Genomic DNA, 19,933 nt, shown 5'->3' on the forward strand with positions numbered 1-19,933 from the left:
GCCTGGATCTGCAGCTCATGTGCAGGCCTTCACTGCAATATTCTGATGGTTTTTTATTATGAATGTCACTGATTCAGGTCACTGTCAGCCTCTGTGAACGATGCTGAGAGACATGGAGTGAGATGTGTTGTGAATGTGGAAATCTGCCCTGTGCACCATTCCTTGGAGGATATTCTGGTGCAGTTGGATCCTGCTATCTGGGAAAGGAGGCTACAGCTTGTCAGCTGCCTCTCTGGGCAGCACAGGACACAGACCTGCCAGCAGATGAGTTTTGCCCCACTTTGCAAACCAGGCAGTTAAAGCTGTGGGTTCCTTAATGCAGCTACTTCTACCTTACCTGGAGAGTCCCTGTACCATGGGAGCTAGGCTACCCTTCAGGCTTGATTGTGGTTGGATTATTGCTGATGACAATAGTGGCTGCAAGAGAAGGAAAACCCTCTTCTCCACACCCAAGCAAGAGGAATTTTGCCACTTTCAACCTGAGCATTGCCCCTGAGGGCCAGAGATGAGAGATGTTGCTGGAGAACAGCACTGCCCTTCTCAAGAGCTGTTCTGGTGCACAGAGCTGTCTGCATGAGGGCTGGGGAAGGGGAAACGACAGGCCTGCTTGCTGTGCTGCTTCTAGCCAAGTTCAGAGCAGTGTCTCTTCCCTGCTGCAAGGACAGTTAGTGGCTCAATTAGGTGACGTGGCCATGCCTGCACTGAGTCAGGGCAGACACAGGAAGAGCTTCCAGGCACGGTCTCACCTCAGGCCACCCTGACCAGTGTTCAGGCTCCAGTCACATGGTGATGAGCTGCTTCCTCAGAGTCCTTTCTGTGCCACTTGCAGCAGCTGAGGAGGCAGAGGTTTATGCATGGTGGGCATTTCCAGGAGAGCTGCTCTCTGGGGCGAGCAGCTGAGCAGGGAAAAGCGCCAGGCTCCTTTTGGAAAAAACTATGCCTTCTTCAAGGGTACTGGTTTCCATCACAATGTCTTGGTTTCCCTTCTGCCTCTCTCCTGCTGCCCTGTTGACAGTGCTTTAGCAGCGTGTGCTGGGAAGTGGGCCAAGCAATAACCTCTGCATTTCTCTTCCCTTGCAGATGGCGCGCCCGATCCAGGTGAAACCTGCGGACAGCGAGAGCCGTGGAGGTAGTTGTCATCTCTCCTTGTTCCTCCTTTGGTGGCCCTGTGCTTGTGAGGGGAGCCAGGAAATGAGACACAGGGTCCTGACTCTGCCTGCCTCTGCATGAGGAGTCTGTGTGTGGCAGAGATGTGGGGGCAGGAGGGCAGTGTAGGGACACAGCTGGACACAGCAGGCAGCTGACAGCACAGCAGGTCCTAAGGGTGATGATGTGCCTGCCCTCTCCTCTCTCTTTCCCAGCTATTTGAGGGTCCCATCAGCCTGCCAGTGTCTGCCCCAGGACATTAGTGAAGCAGACCCGTGTGGCACTGGGGCTCCTGAAGCCTTTAGGAAGAGGTTCCATCATTCCTACACCTGATCAGCCCAATAAGAGCCAGATCCCTGCAGCAGCATTGGCTTTTTAGCGTGTTCAGCTCACTGGTCTGCAGCTGATTCTCCTGTCTGCAGCTCCCTCCACTGTCTCCCCATCACTGCTGAGCTGTCTCAGCCCTGCCACTCTCAGTCCTGCAGCAGCCCCCAGCATGCTGTCAAGGCCAAAATGCTGTTGCAGAAAAGATCACAAGATGGGGAAATAATGTCTGAAGGGAAAGGATCCTGAGATGAAGGTGCTGTCAGCCTGCAGGGGACCAGCTTGGCCAGAGCAGCATATACTGAGAAGTTCAGAGCTGGAAGGTTGGGAACAAGAGAATCTGCTAATTTAATGGGGAGTTCTCAGCAGCTCAAATGCCTCCTCCAGGTGGAGAAGGTTTGCAACTTCAGCCCTTTCCAAATCCATTAACTCACTTCTTTTTCTTGCTTTACTGATCTGTTTCTTTTCCTTTCTCTCCATTCCTACATCTGCCTCTCCATGCCCTGTGCTGTTGGTGCTGCCCCTGAAAACAGTTTAGTAGAGGGCAGGGGAGGGTTTGTGTGCTGCTGTTTGTGCTGTGGGACAACCACATCTGCTGTGGGAAAGCATGTCCTGCATGCTTTATTTAGATTTGGAAGGCTTTTGTTTTACATTTCCAAACAGTTTGTAGTGACTGTCAGTTATTGCACTGTCAAGAACATGAGATATATTTTATAGTATTTTATATGGATGTGTGTATTTATGGTTGTGTGATACTCCTTTTTAAAAAAAAAGTGAGATAGGTGACTTTTGGTTATTTACTTGAGGGGTAGTACACCTAAGTTTTACGGAAGTCTGGGCATTTTACTTCAGCCCCTTGGTTTAGGGTTGAATTTAAGGTCCTTACCTGTGCTATAGACAATAAAAATAGACCAGAATCTTCAGGGTGTTTCACTCTCACTGTTGAAAATGATGTTATGAATGGATGAGAGATCCTTTAGGGATGCCTGCAGTGGGTGGTGTGGGGAGGGCTGGTTTCTCACTGACACCTCACTTTGCCTCTGGATTCAACCATTAGGTGCTCAATCCTTCCCCTACCACATTGAGTTAAAAAATAAAAAAGTTTGTGTGTCTGGTGAGTGCAGCTCAAGTCTCTGGTGTCTAATCAGGGCTGAGGCCATCTCTGCATCTCTCTTTAGCTGGTGGGGCACTACTGGAGGCTCTTCTATACACACCCACCTGATATTAGATGTTAGGATGTGACATCTTTGTTGCCTCTGTCAAATCGAGCTGGAACCAGTCAGCCCGTTAAAAACCAGGGTGCTGATTTGGAAACAAGCTTTTGGCCAAAGCACTGGACTCTGAAATCTCTTAAGTTTATGAATAGTGCCACATTCCCTAATGGTTGCAAATGTCAGAACATCAACTCTGCTTCCCATGGACAAGAACAGAAATCTCTGGAGTCTGAACACCTGTCTCCTGCAGCCTGTGCATCTCCCTCCAGGCTCCTTGCAGAGCACAAGAACAAGCAGCTCCCACAGGATCCATGACAAACTGGATTTTTTCCTGAGGCAGGAGCAGCATCAAGACAGCACCCTGTGTTTGTCTGAGACAGGTTACTCCTCTGAAATGTTTCTGGCGTGATGCTCCACTTGTGAGAGAACTGGCTGAACAACTTTGCAGATATGGGAAGAGCAATATCCCTATAGCAGTAGCCCCACACTGACAGGAGGTGAAAGAAAGATTTGGGGCGGGGCAGAAGTGTATGGATTAGGAATTTATCAAGGAAGTAGCTGCATACATCACTGCTCTGAATTATCCTTGAAGAGAACCTCTTTTATACTCACCAGGGACTGACATTCCTCAAGTGAAGCACCCTGAATTAAGAACATGAAGTTAGAGCATCAGAATTTGTCTCTTGGTCTGAGAGATGCTCATTTTTCTGCCAAAGGGGCAGTTTTGGTCAAGCCCTGCAGGGGCTGTGTGGGGATATCTGGATGCTCAGTGTTCCTGCACCCTTCAGAAGAAATTCACTCTGAAGAAGTTGCTGCCTGCATTAGTTCAGAGTAGGACCTGTGATTCTGGGCCAGACATGGGCAGCTTTTCCCTGCTCTTTGCTGGGAGCCTGGACTGCGAGGAGCAGAGGGGCAGAGGAGTTTGTGTGCTCGTTGGAGCACTGGGCTGCAGTGATGGGGCACGGCAGGTAGCCCAAGCCGTGGGGACAAGGAATCTCTCTCTGCTTCCCAAGATTTCCTGCATCCCATCCACAGCCAGGACCGCACTTCCCTCTCTCCCTGCTGCTGCCTGCTGTTGGCCAGATGACCTGAATTCAGTGGCTTTGTAGGAGCTGTGTCCAGTGCTTGTGTGCTGGCTCTTGGTCACAGCCTTGTCCCCGTGGTCCCTTCAGCAGCAGCGTGCTCTGTGCTGGTCCCTCCTGCTGCCTGACGGGGCTCGGAGCGCGTTTCCATGGGAACTCGACAGTCAGAGATCACAGTGAATTTCCCTGCTTGCTGGACAGCACGGGAAATTGCCAATCAGAGGGTGAAAATCAGGAGCTGTAGAGAAAGTGAAGGGGAAAACAGCAGGAGGGGAGGGGAGAGCTTCCAGGGCTGCAGGAATCCCTGCTGGGGAGCTGAAGGAGCTGAATGACCCGAGGATGCCCACGGGTTTGGGATGGATGGCTTTAGGATCACAGCTCAGGTGAAAGGGTTTGCAGCATTCCAGCCCTGCTGGGGAGCCATGAGTCAGCCTGGATTCTGTGGGAGAACAGCCCTGTTTGGAAGCTGACGGAATCGAGAGGATCCCGGAGCGTGGGTTGGGCTCCAGGATGCAGAGAGGGAGAGATCAGCAGCACAAGAGCCTTTCAGAGGTCCCCAGCTGCTGCAGAGGCATCCAAAGGGAACTGTCTGGATCATTTTCCTACGTGTGATCTTCAGAACCAGGCTGTACAAAGCAAGATTCACTGTGAAAAAAAATGTTGTCAGTGATTTCACTCCCTTTTACTATTGCCGTTCTGGGCATTCAGAAAAGATTCCAAACCCATAGGTGTGTGTATTTATATTTGCCTTTATAGCTTAAGTCTCTAAGGTGTCACAGTTTTAACCTGTGCTGCATAGCCAGGAAGACTGTCTTTTTTTTTTCCTTCCAAATTCCAAAAAGGAAAGCTGAAAATCCCACATGAAGGCAGGACTTCCAAAAGGTTCTGTTAGTGAGCCCTGTCAGACAACAGAAGATCTGTAAAGCACAGGGATGGAGCATTCATTGTTTCTGGGGACTTTTCCCACAGGGAAGGGTAAAGAAAAATGATTTTGATTCAGAAATGGTGTGATGAAGAAACCACAGGAATTACCCAGGAAATTTGAGGGCTTTCTGAAGGAGAAAATAATGAGTAACTCATAATTTGATGCTGATTTGATTGCAAGTTGTAGGGTAACTGACTTTCCCAGATGTCTCAACACCCCCTGCCCCAGGCAGCCAGGGGTCCCTGAAGAGAAAGGCAAGACCACCAGATGCATTTCTGGCTGTCAAATCTTAGCCCACAGTTATTTGCTTGCTAGTTCAAAGGACAGAGGATTATTTCACAGCACCTAAAGTCACTGCAAGTGTTTCCCAGTGTATTTCTCCCGTGTTGATGATTTTTTTAAGGAGCTCCCTGTGTTTGCCACCCAAAGGCTGCAGCATGGTGCACCTCTCTGAATAAAGGCCTCGATTCAGGGTAGAGGAAGGGGGAACCCTACAGAGCTCCAGCTTCTCCTGCCATGGCCAAACTGGGCTCACATCTGGCACCAGGTGATGTCAGTCAGAGCACAGAGCTGCTGCTCCTTTGTCTCCGTGCTCCTCCTCGCTGCCAAGTAAATCTGTTCCTGTCCAGTCCCTTTTCTTTTTCACCCCCCTTCTTCCAGTCAGATTTTCACCTTTTCTATGTGCTGTTTTCTGGTTGGTTTGAGCACCAGCACTCCTGAGCTGGCCCTCGTGCTCAGAAGGCAGCTGAACAGCACCTGCTTTATGAACTCCCATGCCTTGGCTGGGGATTATTGGGCATCACCAATTTGAATGCACTCAATCAGCTGAAATAATGTCTCCAAAGGCAGCCATTGCCATGCAGGTGCAGGGCCAAATGTAGAAAGAATCACAAGGAAAACAGAAGGGGATAAAATTCCCATGGGTGTAGTTACCCTGGGATTCATGAAAATGGGGAAGCTGGGAAATCTGGCCTTCAAAAAAATACAAAAAGCCATCTATTTCAGCCACTTCTAGTTATATAAATCATGAGTATCTGCTTGGGAGTGGGTTAAGAGCCTTGGCTGTAGCACTTCTAACACTTTATGTGTGGTGAACACAAGTGGCACGTGTCTGCTGGGGGCTGCAGCCTGGCTTAGCCTGTGCTGGGGCTCTGGGGCAGGGTGAGGTGACTCCCTGTGGTGTCTCTGCATGCTGGGTGAGATGTGCCTGTCTGCACATTGCTCTTGTTCACTAAGGAATTTCATTCTGGAATGCACCCCCTGGGGCTGGGGATGTACAAGTGTGTTCCAGGGTGTGTGTGAGCCTCCATAAGTGCTGTGTGTGTGCATCTGCTTTTCTGTGAGGGACCCACGGTCCTGCCTGTGTGTGCTGCTGGGTGCATCTGTAGCTAGCTGAGCAGCAGGGAAGGTCCCTTCCCTTCCCTTCCCTTCCCTTCCCTTCCCTTCCCTTCCCTTCCCTTCCCTTCCCTTCCCTTCCCTTCCCTTCCCTTCCCTTCCCTTCCCTTCCCTTCCCTTCCCTTCCCTTCCCTTCCCTTCCCTTCCCTTCCCTTCCTTCCCTTCCCTTCCCTTCCCTTCCCTTCCCTTCCCTTCCCTTCCCTTCCCTTCCCTTCCCTTCCCTTCCCTTCCCTTCCCTTCCCTTCCCTTCCCTTCCCTTCCCTTCCCTTCCCTTCCCTTCCCTTCCCTTCCCTTCCCTTCCCCTCCCCTCCCCGGTGGTCAGGAGCCATCCCCTGGGCCAAGGGGAGCCAGGCAGGGGCTGGGGGGAGCCTTGGTGACATTGTGAATGTGTCATGTGCCATCCTTGCCTGGCATCCGTACACAGCACCCCCCGGAGCTGCTGTGCTGCTGTAGCTCCAAGACCTGTTGTTTTTCAGGTCACTGCACTCTCAAGCAGAGAGCAGCTCCCTCGCTATTGCCCCTGACGTGCGTCACATTGCATTGGTTTGTTTGGAGCCAGCCCCTCTGATCCTGTCGCTAACAATAAGGAATCCTCTGGCACCGCTGCTCCGGAGCCACCTCCCGACAGGTTCCCTCCTGTGGGTCGTGTCTCCCCACGCAGATCTGGGGCAGTGGGGGAGGGTTAGCTCTGTTTCCTGGCAAAAACGGAGGTAGGGCTGGCTGGGATTTCAGTGTTGAGCTGTTTTTCTGCTGTTCACATCAGTCTGAGGAGGATGCTGCCCCAAACACTGCTGTGTTTGTGCTTGGCTGGATGGCATCAGACTCCTGTGGGTGCTGAGCGGGGGAGAGAGTGGGAGAAGGCATTCTGCACCTTCCTTGCCTCCACACTTACCCATCCCAACAAAAGCATAATCCTCACTTCTCTCTTTGAGGAGGAACCCAGAAGGACTGAGCTGAGTCCTGGAGGTGTTGGCCACTCTTCCAGCTCCCTGTGACACGAGTGCACAAGGCCACTGCAGAGAGGGGAGCAGGGACCGTGGAGCTGATGCTTGGCCTTCACCCAGCTGTCTGGTACTTGGGTGATCCTACAGGGAGGCAGATGCAGACTCAGGATGCCAGGGTTTATTCCTTGGGAGACAGCTGGTTAGATTGGAGTGGGGAAGGACAAATGGAAATCAAGATTGTTGGTTACATGGCAGCTAAGGAAATGGTGGTCTTGGAGAGAAGAAGAAGGAAACAGAATTTAAAGGTCCTGGAATATATCACCCTGCCTTGGTCTGCTGTATTTCCTAAGGCTTCACCTGCTGATCAATAGAAATGGGATTGCCCAGACAGTTTTCCTTACTATCATTTATTTTGGATTATTCAAAGGAAGAGGCTAATGAATGAAAGGAAATTATTAATCCTTTGTTTTCCATTGGGGAGGGTAGGACAGGGGAAGCCACAGAAATGTGAGGAGCTTGGGCAGACCCTGCATTTTCACCCCTGGAAGCATTTCAGCCAACAGTAAATCATTTCCATGCCTGGCATGTTTTTAACACCAGGCTGTTTTGTGCTTAAGTGTTCCTCTCCTCCTGCTCTGGACTGCAAGCCTCATAGAAGGTTGATGTTTCTGTGTTTGCCCCTAGGGGACAGGAAGCTCTTTGTGGGCATGTTAAATAAGCAGCAGTCTGAGGATGACGTGCTCCGGCTCTTTGAACCTTTTGGGGTCATTGATGAATGCACGGTGCTCCGTGGACCTGATGGGAACAGCAAAGGTGTGAACCCTCTGTGTGTCCTGCCCTTTGTCCCTGCTCTGGGTGGTGCTCACCAGCCTCACCTCTCCACTGGGGCACTCATTCCCCCCGCCCCCCCGTGTTTATGGGAGCCCATAAAACAGCCAGGAATAGGGAGCAGAGCAGGAAGAGTCCTCTGCTGCCCGGAAGGACTGGGGAAGGTGGGCAAAGGCTGAGGGAACAGGAGGGGAAGCAGAGCACCATGAGTGGCTGAGCTCTCAGGGTCACTCGTGAGCCTGTTCTGTCAGTCTGGGGCTGCAGGTTGAGGTGTTTGTACCCACAGAGAATTTGGGAAAGAGGTGATCAGGGGCAAGGGTGGAGATGGTGTCATCATCTGTAGAGTATATCATTGAAGTAATAATTTGAGACCCTTCCTCTTTTTTCCAGGATAGAGGACTTGGGATGAGTCATCCTTTTTGTTCCCTGCTTCCTTGGGGTGGCTTTCCTTTGCCCTACCTGAGATACAGACACTGTCTCTTGCGTGATGGCACTTTCACAGCAGTCCTGTCACTGCAATCTCCTGTGCTCTTTCTGTCCCTTTCCAGGCTGTGCTTTTGTAAAGTTCTCATCTCACACAGAGGCTCAGGCAGCAATCCACGCACTCCATGGCAGCCAGACAATGCCCGTGAGTATAAGGCCAGGGGACCTACCCTCTTCCTAATCCTTGTCCCATTTCCCTCTTGCAGGAACCTTCCCACACTCTCCAAAAAACCACGACAGGTCCAACAGCAGTGTGGCTGGGAGGTGTGTGGGGGTGTGTGTGCACATCTGTGCTCCACTTGCAGTGACCATCCTGTCCCCTGGGCTGCTGTTTGTGGCTGTGTTCATCCAGACTGGGGGTGACAGCACTCACAGCTTTAAAAGCTGAATAAAAGAGAGCAAAAAATCAGGCGAAGATTTTGTCTTGGAAACAGCTACCTGGAGTAGTTCAAAACTGAGCAGGGTGAAAGCTGACAGTTCAGCCACATGGGTGGTCAGGGCTTCAGTGTCTGAGCACTCCTTGGCTTCTCTTATTTAGGCAGTAGAGGAGGTCCCTGGGGTGGGCTGGGTGCGGGTGGGAGCCCTTTGTGCCTTGTGTGGGGTTGTGTGGCTGTAGCTGAGCAAGTGGAGCTGCAGCTGTGGCCTCATCTCTGGCAATCTCCAACCTGAAACTGGGACACCTCACACAGTGCACTGCTGCAGCCAGGGAATTCCCAGCTGCCAGGAGCTGCTCTGCCTGTCCCACCAAGCTCATGGTGGTGGAAGGATGGTGCTTGTGGCCATCGGTGCCCTGGGTGTCCCTGGCTGCACCATTACCTGGGGAGTTCAGCCAGGGATGTGTGCATCCATCTAGAGAGCCGTGTGAGGGGAAGGGTGTGAGAGGGAAGGGTTGGATGGACAGACAGATGGGGTAGGGCACAGCCTTCCAGGCAGCTCCCCAGCACTTCCACACCAATATTTGCTCTTCTGCTCCTCTTCCCACTCCTCTCTGCCGCCTGTCCTGCCCCGTCCTCCCTTGCCTGACCGCTGACTCTCTGGCTGTCCCACGCCTCTTCTCTCCTGCCTCCTCTGTCTCCTCTCTCTGTGCCTAGGGTGCCTCCTCCAGTCTAGTGGTGAAGTTTGCTGACACGGATAAGGAGAGGACCCTCCGCCGTATGCAGCAAATGGTGGGGCAGCTGGGCATTTTCACTCCATCTCTCTCCCTGCCGTTCAGCCCATACAGCGCCTATGCGCAGGCTGTGAGTATCCCCCGGGCGTGGGTGGGGAGCGCTGCCGCCCCTGGGACACCACAAACCGATCTCCTGGCAACTGTGGGAAAGCTTCCCAGCACCTGAGAGTGCTTCTGGCTTGTTTCTGCACTCAGCTGCCTTGTCTTGCGCAGTTCTTGTGTGGTTTTGTCCTGGAAATGGGGGGGCAGGGGAGAGCTGGGGCCTCCTCAAAGTGAGCCTGGGATTTCTCTGATGTGGAGGTGTTTGGAACAGGTCAGTCATGACCCACTACCTTTCTGTCTTGTTATGAGGAGAGCTCAGAGCTTTGGATGACATCTGACAGATACCAACCTGTGAACTCTTCCTCTGGCTCTGTGGCACAAATGTGTGTCTCTGGTTTTGGAGCAGCAGGAGAGCTCTGGGACCCAGCTTCACGAGTTTATTTCTCTGGTGAAATTCCCAGGAGAGCCCTATTTCCCCCGGTGCTGTCCTTGGCTCCCAGGTTTCTCACTTGGCCAAGTGGGACTGTGGAGTTTGCAAGGTGCTGGAGAGGAAGCAGTGGGTAGCAGAGAGCCAGAGGTGTTTCAGCAGCCTGGCTGTGCTTTGGGTTTTATTTGGTTTTTATTGCTTTGGGTTTTAGTGAGAGAACCTCCTTGTCTTGGAGCCATGGTGGCAATTGCCACTGATATTCAAGGTGGGTCCCAAACTCAAGAAGTCCCAGATCAGCTGTGGTGGAGCATTGTTGGAGCCTCCTTGGTGATTGTCATTTTCAGGTCTCTGCTGCCAAGTGTAAAGCCCATGGAAGGAGGCTCAGAAATTGCTCAAGGCACAAGAGATTCTTGTGTTGACAGAGAACTCAAAAGTAGATACTGTTACTGAAAGTAATTTTCTAGGGGGTAGTGAAAATAAACCTGTTCTTCTCCTGTATGTGGACACCTCTTCTCCTCAGGCTTCAGCAGCTCCTTGATTCGTTCAGAGCCTTCCTTTCATTCACATGACAGAGAAGGAACACGTCTCAATTGTTGGCTGTTTCCTCAAAGATTCCCTAGAAACTGCCAAATGCATTTTAAGTGTGTGGCAAGGGTATGGATGAGAAAAAAGGAAATACGTATGAGGCTCCATAACTTTGGGGAAATTTGCTGGCCAAACAGAGAATTGATCCAACACAGATTATTTGAAGAACCCCTTGTGACCAGGCACCGCCTTTTGCCAGGATCCTTCTTTTCTATTCAGAGCCAGCTGCACCTGAGGTCAAAAGTTGTAGCTTATCTCAGCTGTGAGAGGAGCATCCTGGTGTGTCTCCTGTCCTAGAGATGGCCCTGACTTGGGCATGGTGGAGAAGGCAGGAATGGAGCCACAGTGAGCTTGTGGTGGCAGGAGGTGCTTTAGCAGCTTGAGGTCCAGCTGTGTAAGGAGGAAGAGCAGCGAGAGGTTCCAGACTCAGTCCTTCAATCTTCAGGAACCCCTGCTGATGACAAGAAGGCAGTCAGGTCTCAGCTGTGCCTCCTTGTTTGTCTGCATCTTCTTTCTCCTCAGTTGTGTCTGTTACTGTGTTGCTCTCTCTCCGATTCTTCACTGGCCTTCCTGCTCTGTGACTTGGTTTTGATTTTCCCCTTGACTCTAGACTCAGCCTGTCTCCCACTTATTTTGGATTTTTATCTTCCTTTCCTTTTACTTTGCACTGGGCTTGGTTCTCCTGGTTTTTTCCCCAAGGCACTGACCTCACACCTGACTGTTTCTTCTCTTGTGCCATTCCCATCTTTGGTCTCCCTTCTGGAGGCCTGATCTCAGCCAGTACACACACACACAGTGGCACCATCAGAGGGAGAGGGAGAGGGAGTCAGCCCTTTGGAATGCCATCTAACATCTCTGAAAGTGGGGGCAAAAGAGGGAGATTTCCATCCTCAATCTCCTTCTGGTTCCTCAAAATGCTCTGCCACGGGCAGCCCTTAGGAGCTGGCACCTCTGATAAGCCAGGGCTCAGGGGCAGCCCAAAATCCCTCATGCCTTCCTGATTTGGGGCTTGGAGGAGTAGATGCTTCACCCAAGGTCCCCCAGCTGACCACTGTGGATGTGGCTGAACCAGACTGAGAGGTGCAAGTGCTGCTGGGGTGCACTTGTGCATCAGAGGCATCACAGGTTCTTGTAGCCATCATTTAGTACACAACAGCTTCCTCTCCCTGTCACCACAGGGTTTGCTGAGTTACCAAGCCAAAGTGGTCCCCAGGGGTTTAGGAAGAAGTTTGGAGCCTGGGTTGTTTTTGTTTTGTTTTCAGTTGTCTGTTTTAAATTTATATTAATAACCTTCTTCTTCTAAAACTATCTCAAATTAAACATGAAATAATGATACATTAAGTTCAGTCTAAAGTTATTCAGATCTATGCAAATATGCAAAATAAGGTACTTAAAATAGTCAAACAGTGCATGTTAGCTGAAACTGTTAGAAAAAGTCTCATCTGGGAAGTACAACTGGCTAAGCATCTGAAAGCAGTTTATTTCAGTGCTTAAATCAGGTTTTGATCCCAGGTGCCTCTGCAAATGAGTTCATTTTATTCAACAAGTTAGTTCAGGTGGACTCAGGGAAATGTTTGGGCGCTTTTAAAAAAATATTAATACAGAAGAGCCTTGAAGTCTTAAAAAAACAGCTAGAGCAATTTACTAAGTGCTTATAATGTCTGAATATTTCTTGTACATAATAAATCAATTAGTTCCAAACACAAACCATAATTTGTTCACACCTCCCCTCCTTTTATTTCTGCTCTTATGGTTCATTATGGTAATTTTATGTAAGTGATGAGAACAATTCCAGAGTGCCAATTTGGTGCTCGTGCAGCTGGATGGAGGCCTTGGTCCAGCCAGACCCGGCACAGAACAGGCATTAATGAGAAAAGAGAAGATCAATACTCACAGAGTGAGCAGGAGATGTGTTGGTTCCTGCACCCTGGAGTGGGGACAGCCACGTTTCACTGCAGCCCTGGCTCGGGGTGGCTCCCAGTGACAGGAGGGAGTCCAGGGCCAGGGGAGCCAGGGGTGATGTGGAGGTGCACAGAGAGGTGATACCAGAGCTTGTCCTTTCTGGAATGGCACAGGAGTGACCCCTGTGCTGTCAGTGCCCCCCTGCTCCAGAGCCCCTGTGTTGGGACAGGCCTGGGAGCCCTCACCCATCCCCAAAAAGGGCTCGAGCCAATTGCACCCCATGGCTTCACTTGTACACAGAGCTTGCAGAGGCAGCCCTGCCATGAAATCCTTCTTTTGATGCAAAAGCCATGATCATTTTTTGTGTGGAGGAAATTGTGAGGTTGAACTAGCCACGAACTTTTCAGATCCTTCAGCTGAGCCCTGGGCCAAACTGCCTTACTGACTTCAGCCCTTTGTGAAGAGGTGGGTTCCAGGAGAGCTGTGTGTTTGTGTTGCAAAGACAGTGGGATGTGGCAGTGTCAGGAGGATTTTTGTTTTCTTGTGTTTTGCCTTGTGTCACCCCATGGCTCCTCCTGAGAATCTCTGGTTTCCTGTGCCTCCCCTGCTCTTCTTGCTTGATGTGAAGACAAATCTGATAAAGGGCTGGATAATTCTGCATCCAGAACTAAGTCTTTTTTTGCCACTGCACTCTGAGGGCATCTTATGCTCCCACTGATGGTCAAATAGGACCAGAAGGATTTCTTTCTTCTCTTAACCCTCCTCTCAACTCTCGTACCCTTCCTTTTGTACTGTGCATCTCTGCCTTGGCAGGTGTGTCATGGCACCAGGAGGAGCTGATGTCCCCTGTCCCCAGGGTGCAGGCCAGTGCCAGAGGACAGGCTGAGCTCAGGGCATCACAGGCCAGTGCTCTGGGGGCAAAGCAGGCCACAAGAACTGGGCCTGGGCACACACCTGGCTGCACGGCAGAGTGCCCGTGCCACAGCGAGCTCCGCGTGTTTCCCAGCACGATCTGCTCGCAGAGGCTGGGCAAAAGCAGAGGGGTTTGGGCCCCGTTCCTTGAGGCAAAGCTGTATTTAATATCTGGCACTGTCCCAGGAGAAGTGACCAGGGAGAGGGGCCTGTGCCTGGCAGTGCAAGGCCTGTGGGGATGGCGCTGCTGGGTGCCAGGAGCAGAGCCCTGAGCCGCTGCCTCCCCAGTGCAGGAGCTCTCCGAGCCGAAGGGCCCTGTCCTGATGCCCTGTGCCCAGCCAGTGAGCCACAACCCCTCGAGGCTGCTGGCCGTGGGGGTGCCCAGCCGTGGCCCTGCCTTTGTGGACTGGGATGCCCCCTGAGCTGTGTCCCCTGCCTGCAGGACAGGGAGCTGTGCCCAGCTCTCGGGGGCTCTCCTGGGTGGCCAGGCCACTGTCCCACACCGGCAGGGGCAGCAGCTGTGAGAACGTGGCTGCAGGGACCTCGTGGGCCCCGAGACTGGGGACTGGGCTGGGGAGGACAGCCAGCACTGCCCACCCCAGCAGGTCTGGCGGTGTCGGGGGAAGCTCCAGGACAGGTGGCAGGACCTGGGGGAGGTGACAGCCAGGCTGGTCTGCACAGCCTCCCCCAGCTCTGCAGGGCCCTGACTGCATGGTCCTGCTTTGCAGCTGATGCAGCAGCAGACCACGGTTCTCTCCACCTCCCACGGCAGCTACCTGAGCCCGGGCGTCGCCTTCTCCCCGTGCCACATCCAGCAGATCGGTGCCGTCAGTCTCAACGGGCTGCCCGCTGCTCCCATTGCACCAGCGTCAGGTGAGCGCCTCAGGGAACCTCCTGCCCCAGCACTCGGGGCTCAACCAGTTCTGCACCTCCAGCCTCAGCAGCTGCATTAACTCACTCCTTTCCAACAGTGCAGCCTCTGAGCACAGCAGTCTCTGCTCTGCACAAATTCCTGCACCCCCCTGGCACCCTCACATGTTCAACACACATCCTCTTGCCCTACGGCCGTGAATTTTTGCTGCAGTTTTAGTAGAGAAGGACTGGGTTCCCAGGATTGCACTTGGCTCTGAGGTCAGCAGTGCTATTGTTCATGATCATCATCCCACAGCAATAATGCATATTGGGTTCAAACCCCTGTCAGAGCAGTCATGTGTCATGCCAGGTGCTGTGCAAACCCAGATCAAAGATGTTCAGAGCTCTGACAGCACTCAGGACTGGCAGTTCTTCTCACACTCTTCCCACTAGTGCTGCCTCTTAATTTTGTAAAGGCTCTAGCACCAGTCTGTCATCTCCACGTGCCAAAGAGAAGAGATAATGACTTCATGCACAGCAGTCTTGCCAGGCAGGTGGAAGGGGGGAGCAGGGGCTTTGTGGGACCTTGACTTCCATGGGATGTCCTCTCTTCTTGTTCTCCAGGGCTACATTCACCACCTCTCCTGGGAACAGCAGCCATGCCAGGACTGGTGGCACCCATTTCCAATGGATTCACTGGAGTGGTACCATTCCCAAATGGGCATCCAGCCTTGGAAACAGTTTACACCAACGGCCTTGTGCCATATTCAGGTATTGAGAGCAGTAAAAGACCCCACCATGCAGACACCTGAGGAACTGCAATTAGTTCCTCTTTTCTGGTCTCCCCACACTTTTCTAGCTCCCTCCCAGGCAGGCACTGAGACTCACTTGGGGGCGAGGGTGGGAAACAACACTGCACACACTACACAGAATGCATGAGTGATTCCATTTGCTGTGCTTCTGATTGTGTTTTTCTCTGCAGCCCAGAGCCCTTCAGTAGCAGAGACTTTGCACCCAGCCTTCACTGGAGTTCAGCAGTATGCAGGTACCAGCTTCCCTTGTCTCCCTCAGGCCCTTGTGTGGCTGACCAGATCCTCAGGTAAACAGTTTGTTCTGTCTCCTTGGGCTACAGCTGTGTATCCAACCACCACCATCACCCCCATTGCACAGAGCATCCCTCAGCAGCCTCCCATCCTGCAGCAGCAGCAGCGAGAAGGTGAGGATCAGGGTAGGAATAGGGGTGTCCAGCGGTGTAGGTGGGATTTGTGGAGCTCATCTTCTGCATGACAGAGCAGATGGAGAGGAGACAGCACTAATTTTTGTCCACTGGTCTTTAATGCTGGAGCTGGGGTATGGAAACAACCACATGTCTGCAGTGAGTGGTCTGGGAAGGATCATGAGATGTTTCCTGACCTCACATCTGGCCAGATGCTGCCAGGTGCAAAGGGACAGTAGGCCCTGGAACACCCTTAACACCAAAGGGGATGAGAGTCAGCACCTTCCCTATGCAGTCAGGGGAAAAGTGTACTCATCCCCCTCTTTGCTGGTGCCAAAAGCACAGTGGAATCAGTCAAACCAGCCTCTCCAAGTATTCTCCTCTCTTTTCAGCCTTCATAGCCTACTGAATTTATTTTCAACTTAATTCAAAACTGGCTTGAATAGAATTTGGAGGCAAAGGCATTCTCTCTCTACACCTGATTGGTGGAGCAAGTGTCAGCAAGGGAGCAGCTTCTTGTGCTCCTAAGGAGGAAGTGAAAGAGTGAACAGGACCAGGTCAGCCCATAAATTGGATGTGTGGCAGTCCAGGAGGTTTCCAGTAAAGGCTGTGGCTTCTGGACTCAAGGCAATACTGCAGGGAGTGCTACAGCAGCAGCTTTCACACAGCAGTGTCTGCTGCTCTCCTAGGACTGTGACAGCTGTGAGCTCTCACCTCAGCTGATTTCCTTCCAGCAAAACAGCACCCAGACACTCACACAGTTGTGTCCAGCACCCTGTGTAGGAACTAGACAGGCTTTGAAAGATAATCTGCTCTCCAGAAACTCTAGTTTTGTATTGAGTCTCCCAGTTGCTCTTCAAGATCCCTCAGATCCCTTCATGGAGCAGTGACAGAGACAAGCAAGGGGAGATCAGAGCAGAAGGAGGCAGTGCTAGGGCTCTCCTCCAGTGCTGAGCTGTGAGTTGAGCCCATTTCTCTTCCCCTGCCCCTTGGGGGCTTTCTGTTTTGTCTTTCCCCATCGCCCCCATACCTGCAGGTCCTGAAGGCTGCAATCTCTTCATCTACCATCTCCCCCAGGAGTTTGGAGACAACGAGCTGATGCAGATGTTCCTGCCCTTTGGCAATATCATCTCCTCAAAGGTGTTCATGGATCGTGCCACCAACCAGAGCAAGTGTTTTGGTAAGTGCAGGCAAGGGAAGCATGATCAATAACAATGACACTCATATTGGGCATGGCACCAACAGTGCCGTTGTCATCTGTCCTGTGTCCTTCCTGCAGGTTTTGTGAGCTTTGACAACCCATCCAGTGCACAGACTGCTATCCAGGCCATGAATGGCTTCCAGATTGGCATGAAACGCTTGAAGGTGCAGTTAAAACGGCCCAAGGATGCCAACCATCCCTACTGACAGCAGTGAGCAAGCAGGAGTCACTTCTGCAGCACAGGTAAACTGCCCCCAGCAGGGCACAGCTCTGGCCAGGGCTCCAGCTGCTCCCTGCAGAGTGGGAGACCAGGAGTGGAGCAGTGGCACAGCTGGTGGGGCAGAGGCTTCACCTGAGCAGGGTGACCAGAGCAGGCTTGGAGATGATGGCCAGGTTCAACAGTCATCAGGCAAATTTGTGGCAATGGGGCAAGCCCAAAGCCAAGCCAGAGGCTCAAGATCAGGGTCAGGTCTGGTGAAGGTGAACAGGGTCAGACATAGTCCGGTGATTGCCAGGCAGGTCTATAATGACATTAATAAACATCAAGCTGGGAAGCCAGTCCAGGAGTTGGAGCCCAGGTAGTGAGATCCATGGACAGGACAGGTCCATGGACAGGTGGTGACTGGCACGTCCATGTGTGTGTCAGACAAAGGCTGATGGCACAGAGCTGTAAGGAGACTTTTGGAGCTGTGGGCAGTGAGGACAGACAGCGCAGGTGGGTGCCCTCGGGGCCCTGACAGGCAGATGGTTCCAGTGGCCTGTTTGTGGTCTGAGCAAGGTTTTACTCTGCTGTCCAACTGCTCCCAAAAAGCTTTTGACTGCTTAAAAAGGCATTAAACCCCAGTAGTTTTCAGTTGTTACATGGGCCCTGAAGTTAGTCTGCAAAGATTGCTTTCTGGGGTAAGAAGAGACAATCCCATGATTCACAGGGATCACAGAAAAGCAGAGAAAAGGTGAGACCCTGAAGGGCTGCTGTCCAAGAGCCAGCTCCTGCCAGCCTACAGATGGGGAGCAAGGGAGGGCTGATCTGATTTGAGTCAGAGTCTTCCAGGTTTAAGCAGCAGCAGCAGTTCAAAGCCTGAGGTTTGCATAGATATCCTCCTAATCTCCCAATTCCCTCCCTCCTCCCTTTCTGTTCAGGTGAAGGGAAAGTCCAGAGGAAGAATTTCTGCTTCAGGTTGATTTTCAGAGAGGCCAGTAAATTTATCGACTCTTTTGACACCACCCCTTTCCTTCCTCGGCTTCCCACCTTACCCACCCCATCTTCCTCCTCCCCTCCTCTCCAAGACATGCAATTAAAGAGAAGGCTCAATATCTGCCCAGGAGGAAGATTCTTGCCACACCTGGACTCGCATATTTGCTGCTAACGTGGTGCAAAGCAAAGGGACCAGCAAACCAGCAGCCCCTGGGACACGGAGCTCTTCCTCTCGGGGTGTGGCTGGAGAACATGGACCAAGCAAACCCATGGTGTGTCTCTAGGTTACTGCAGTGATGTGTGGAAATTTACTTCCGTCCCTCCCTCCCTCCTGCTCTGTTTCTGGCCCTTTCATAGATAACTATAAATATATACAGTCTCTATTTTTTTTTTAAACTAGCTCACAGGACCAAACTTTTCCATTCAGAGACTGCTTGCAAGAGGTACTGGAAATGAGGGGTTTGCCTTTGCAACAGTGTCTTCTCAGCATGCACTGCAGATAGGCCTGAACATTTTGGAGAGAGGGGGCTGGGGGTGGGTTGGGTGGAGAGAGAGAGAGAGAGAGAGAGAGAGAGAGAGAGAGAGAGAGAGAGAGAGAGAGCACATCTCTCTGCTCAACACAAGCAAGGAGAAATACATTCCTCCAGGATTAGGGCACAGTCAGCTGCTCAGCTTGAGTCACTTATCCACCTTAGCACCAGCCTGGTTAAGGATCTGGAGAGCTCTGTCTTACCTTTCCAAGGGCTCCTGCAGACAAAGCTCCTGGGATGTGGTGCCAGCCCCTACCCTGAGCACTCTGTGATTAGGCTGAAAGCACAGGAAACCAGTCCCCTTACTTAGAGGAACTGCACTGCCTCCCCACACATGGCACAGATCCATGTTTCACAGCTCTCCATGGCAACAGCATTTTCTTGATGAAGGCAGGAGAAGATGAGAGTGTGAGCAGATGCAATCTCCAGCACAGCTCCCAGGGGCTGCACACTGCCTCCCTGTGTCGGATACCAGCACTGGGGAGTGGGCAGTTCCCGTTCCAGATGACACAGGACGCCTTCTCCCTCTGAATTTAGCAGGAGGACTCTCCTCATGCACTCGCTGCAAAGCTTTCCCCAGCAGATGCAAGGAAAACAGGATGAAAGAGGGTTCCATTCTGGGATTTTTTTCCCCCAGCACCCCCTCCAAGAGACAGATTATACATTATGCAGCATATACATATATATACACACATATATATATGTAGGGACAGCTCTATACACTACATACACAAACTCTAAAGCACAGAATGTAGTTCAGAACTGGATTTTAAAAAGATCTGCTGGGAGTGTGGGGTGTGTGTCATCCTGACAAGGCACATCCCTTGAACAGTGTGGAACTGTCTCTTCAAGTTTCTACAAAAATAAGGAAAGGAAAGCAAGGCAGAGCAGACCAACAAACCCCAGATTGATTAGGAATGAACTATTTCAATATTCCAGAGTTTGATAAGGTACCACAAACATTGGTGTGTGTGTGAGGGTGTGTGAGTACATTGAAATAGGGACAGAGAGTTGGTGGGGCAAAGTTGGTGCAATTGATACTGAAGTGAGCTATGGGGATTTTGGAGAATCTCGGCCAACTCTCATTCTCCTCCAGTTTGCCCTTTGTTCAGGTGTTTGTGGCACAGTCCTTGAAGTACCTTCACATCTCCTCAACCACCCTACTGTGTCTGACGCTGAGAGTTTATGAGAGGTGAATGAAGCTGTGAGAGTCTGTGTGTTTCTATAGTCCATGTTTACTTATTGTAAATACCATTTTTATACTTAACATCTATTATGTATGTGATTTGTATAATGTACTTTATTTCTGCTACAAGTAATTTCATGAAGTTTAAACTTAGTCTAATTTTGAACAAAACAAAAAAAAAAAAAAGAAAAAATATGAACAAATGCAAAATGGGAAAAAAAGGACTTTGGGAATCCTAGGTCAAGCTGGTTTAAAACAAGCATTTACAGTTTCTTCCATCACAGTTACTGATGTGACTGAACAATGTTACAGGTGCGATACAAGCTTTGTCAATGTCAAATTCCTCACTCTGGTCAAAAAAAAAAAAATCCTAAAT

General features: G+C 51.3%; 1 protein-coding gene across 4 annotated transcripts in view; it reads left to right on the forward strand.

Annotated features, from left to right (window-relative positions):
* The window catches only part of CELF5 (CUGBP Elav-like family member 5), a 36,899-nt gene extending 16,993 nt beyond the window's left edge, over positions 1-19,906 (forward strand). Inside the window, exons 3-13 of one of the 4 annotated variants that reach the window (XM_088067618.1) lie at positions 1,081-1,132; positions 7,715-7,843; positions 8,407-8,486; positions 9,433-9,579; positions 14,106-14,250; positions 14,854-15,000; positions 15,212-15,274; positions 15,362-15,445; positions 16,482-16,625; positions 16,725-16,889; positions 17,787-19,906. In XM_088067618.1, the coding sequence (XP_087923744.1) occupies positions 1,081-1,132; positions 7,715-7,843; positions 8,407-8,486; positions 9,433-9,579; positions 14,106-14,250; positions 14,854-15,000; positions 15,212-15,274; positions 15,362-15,445; positions 16,482-16,625; positions 16,725-16,852 (1,119 nt within the window). In that variant the 3' untranslated portion in view covers positions 16,853-16,889; positions 17,787-19,906. Of the gene's footprint in view, positions 1-1,080; positions 1,133-7,714; positions 7,844-8,406; positions 8,487-9,432; positions 9,580-14,105; positions 14,251-14,853; positions 15,001-15,211; positions 15,275-15,361; positions 15,446-16,481; positions 16,626-16,724; positions 16,890-17,786 lie in introns of those variants that run through there. The other 3 variants (XM_014259920.2, XM_088067620.1, XM_088067619.1) reach the window with 3 other exon arrangements.
* Positions 19,907-19,933: the final 27 nt, after the last annotated feature.

The sequence above is a fragment of the Pseudopodoces humilis genome, chromosome 28 (genome assembly GCF_049639895.1).
Source record: "Pseudopodoces humilis isolate 2021_Gansu_Grassland_sample_001 chromosome 28, ASM4963989v1, whole genome shotgun sequence".
NCBI classification, from domain to species: Eukaryota; Metazoa; Chordata; class Aves; order Passeriformes; family Paridae; genus Pseudopodoces; species Pseudopodoces humilis.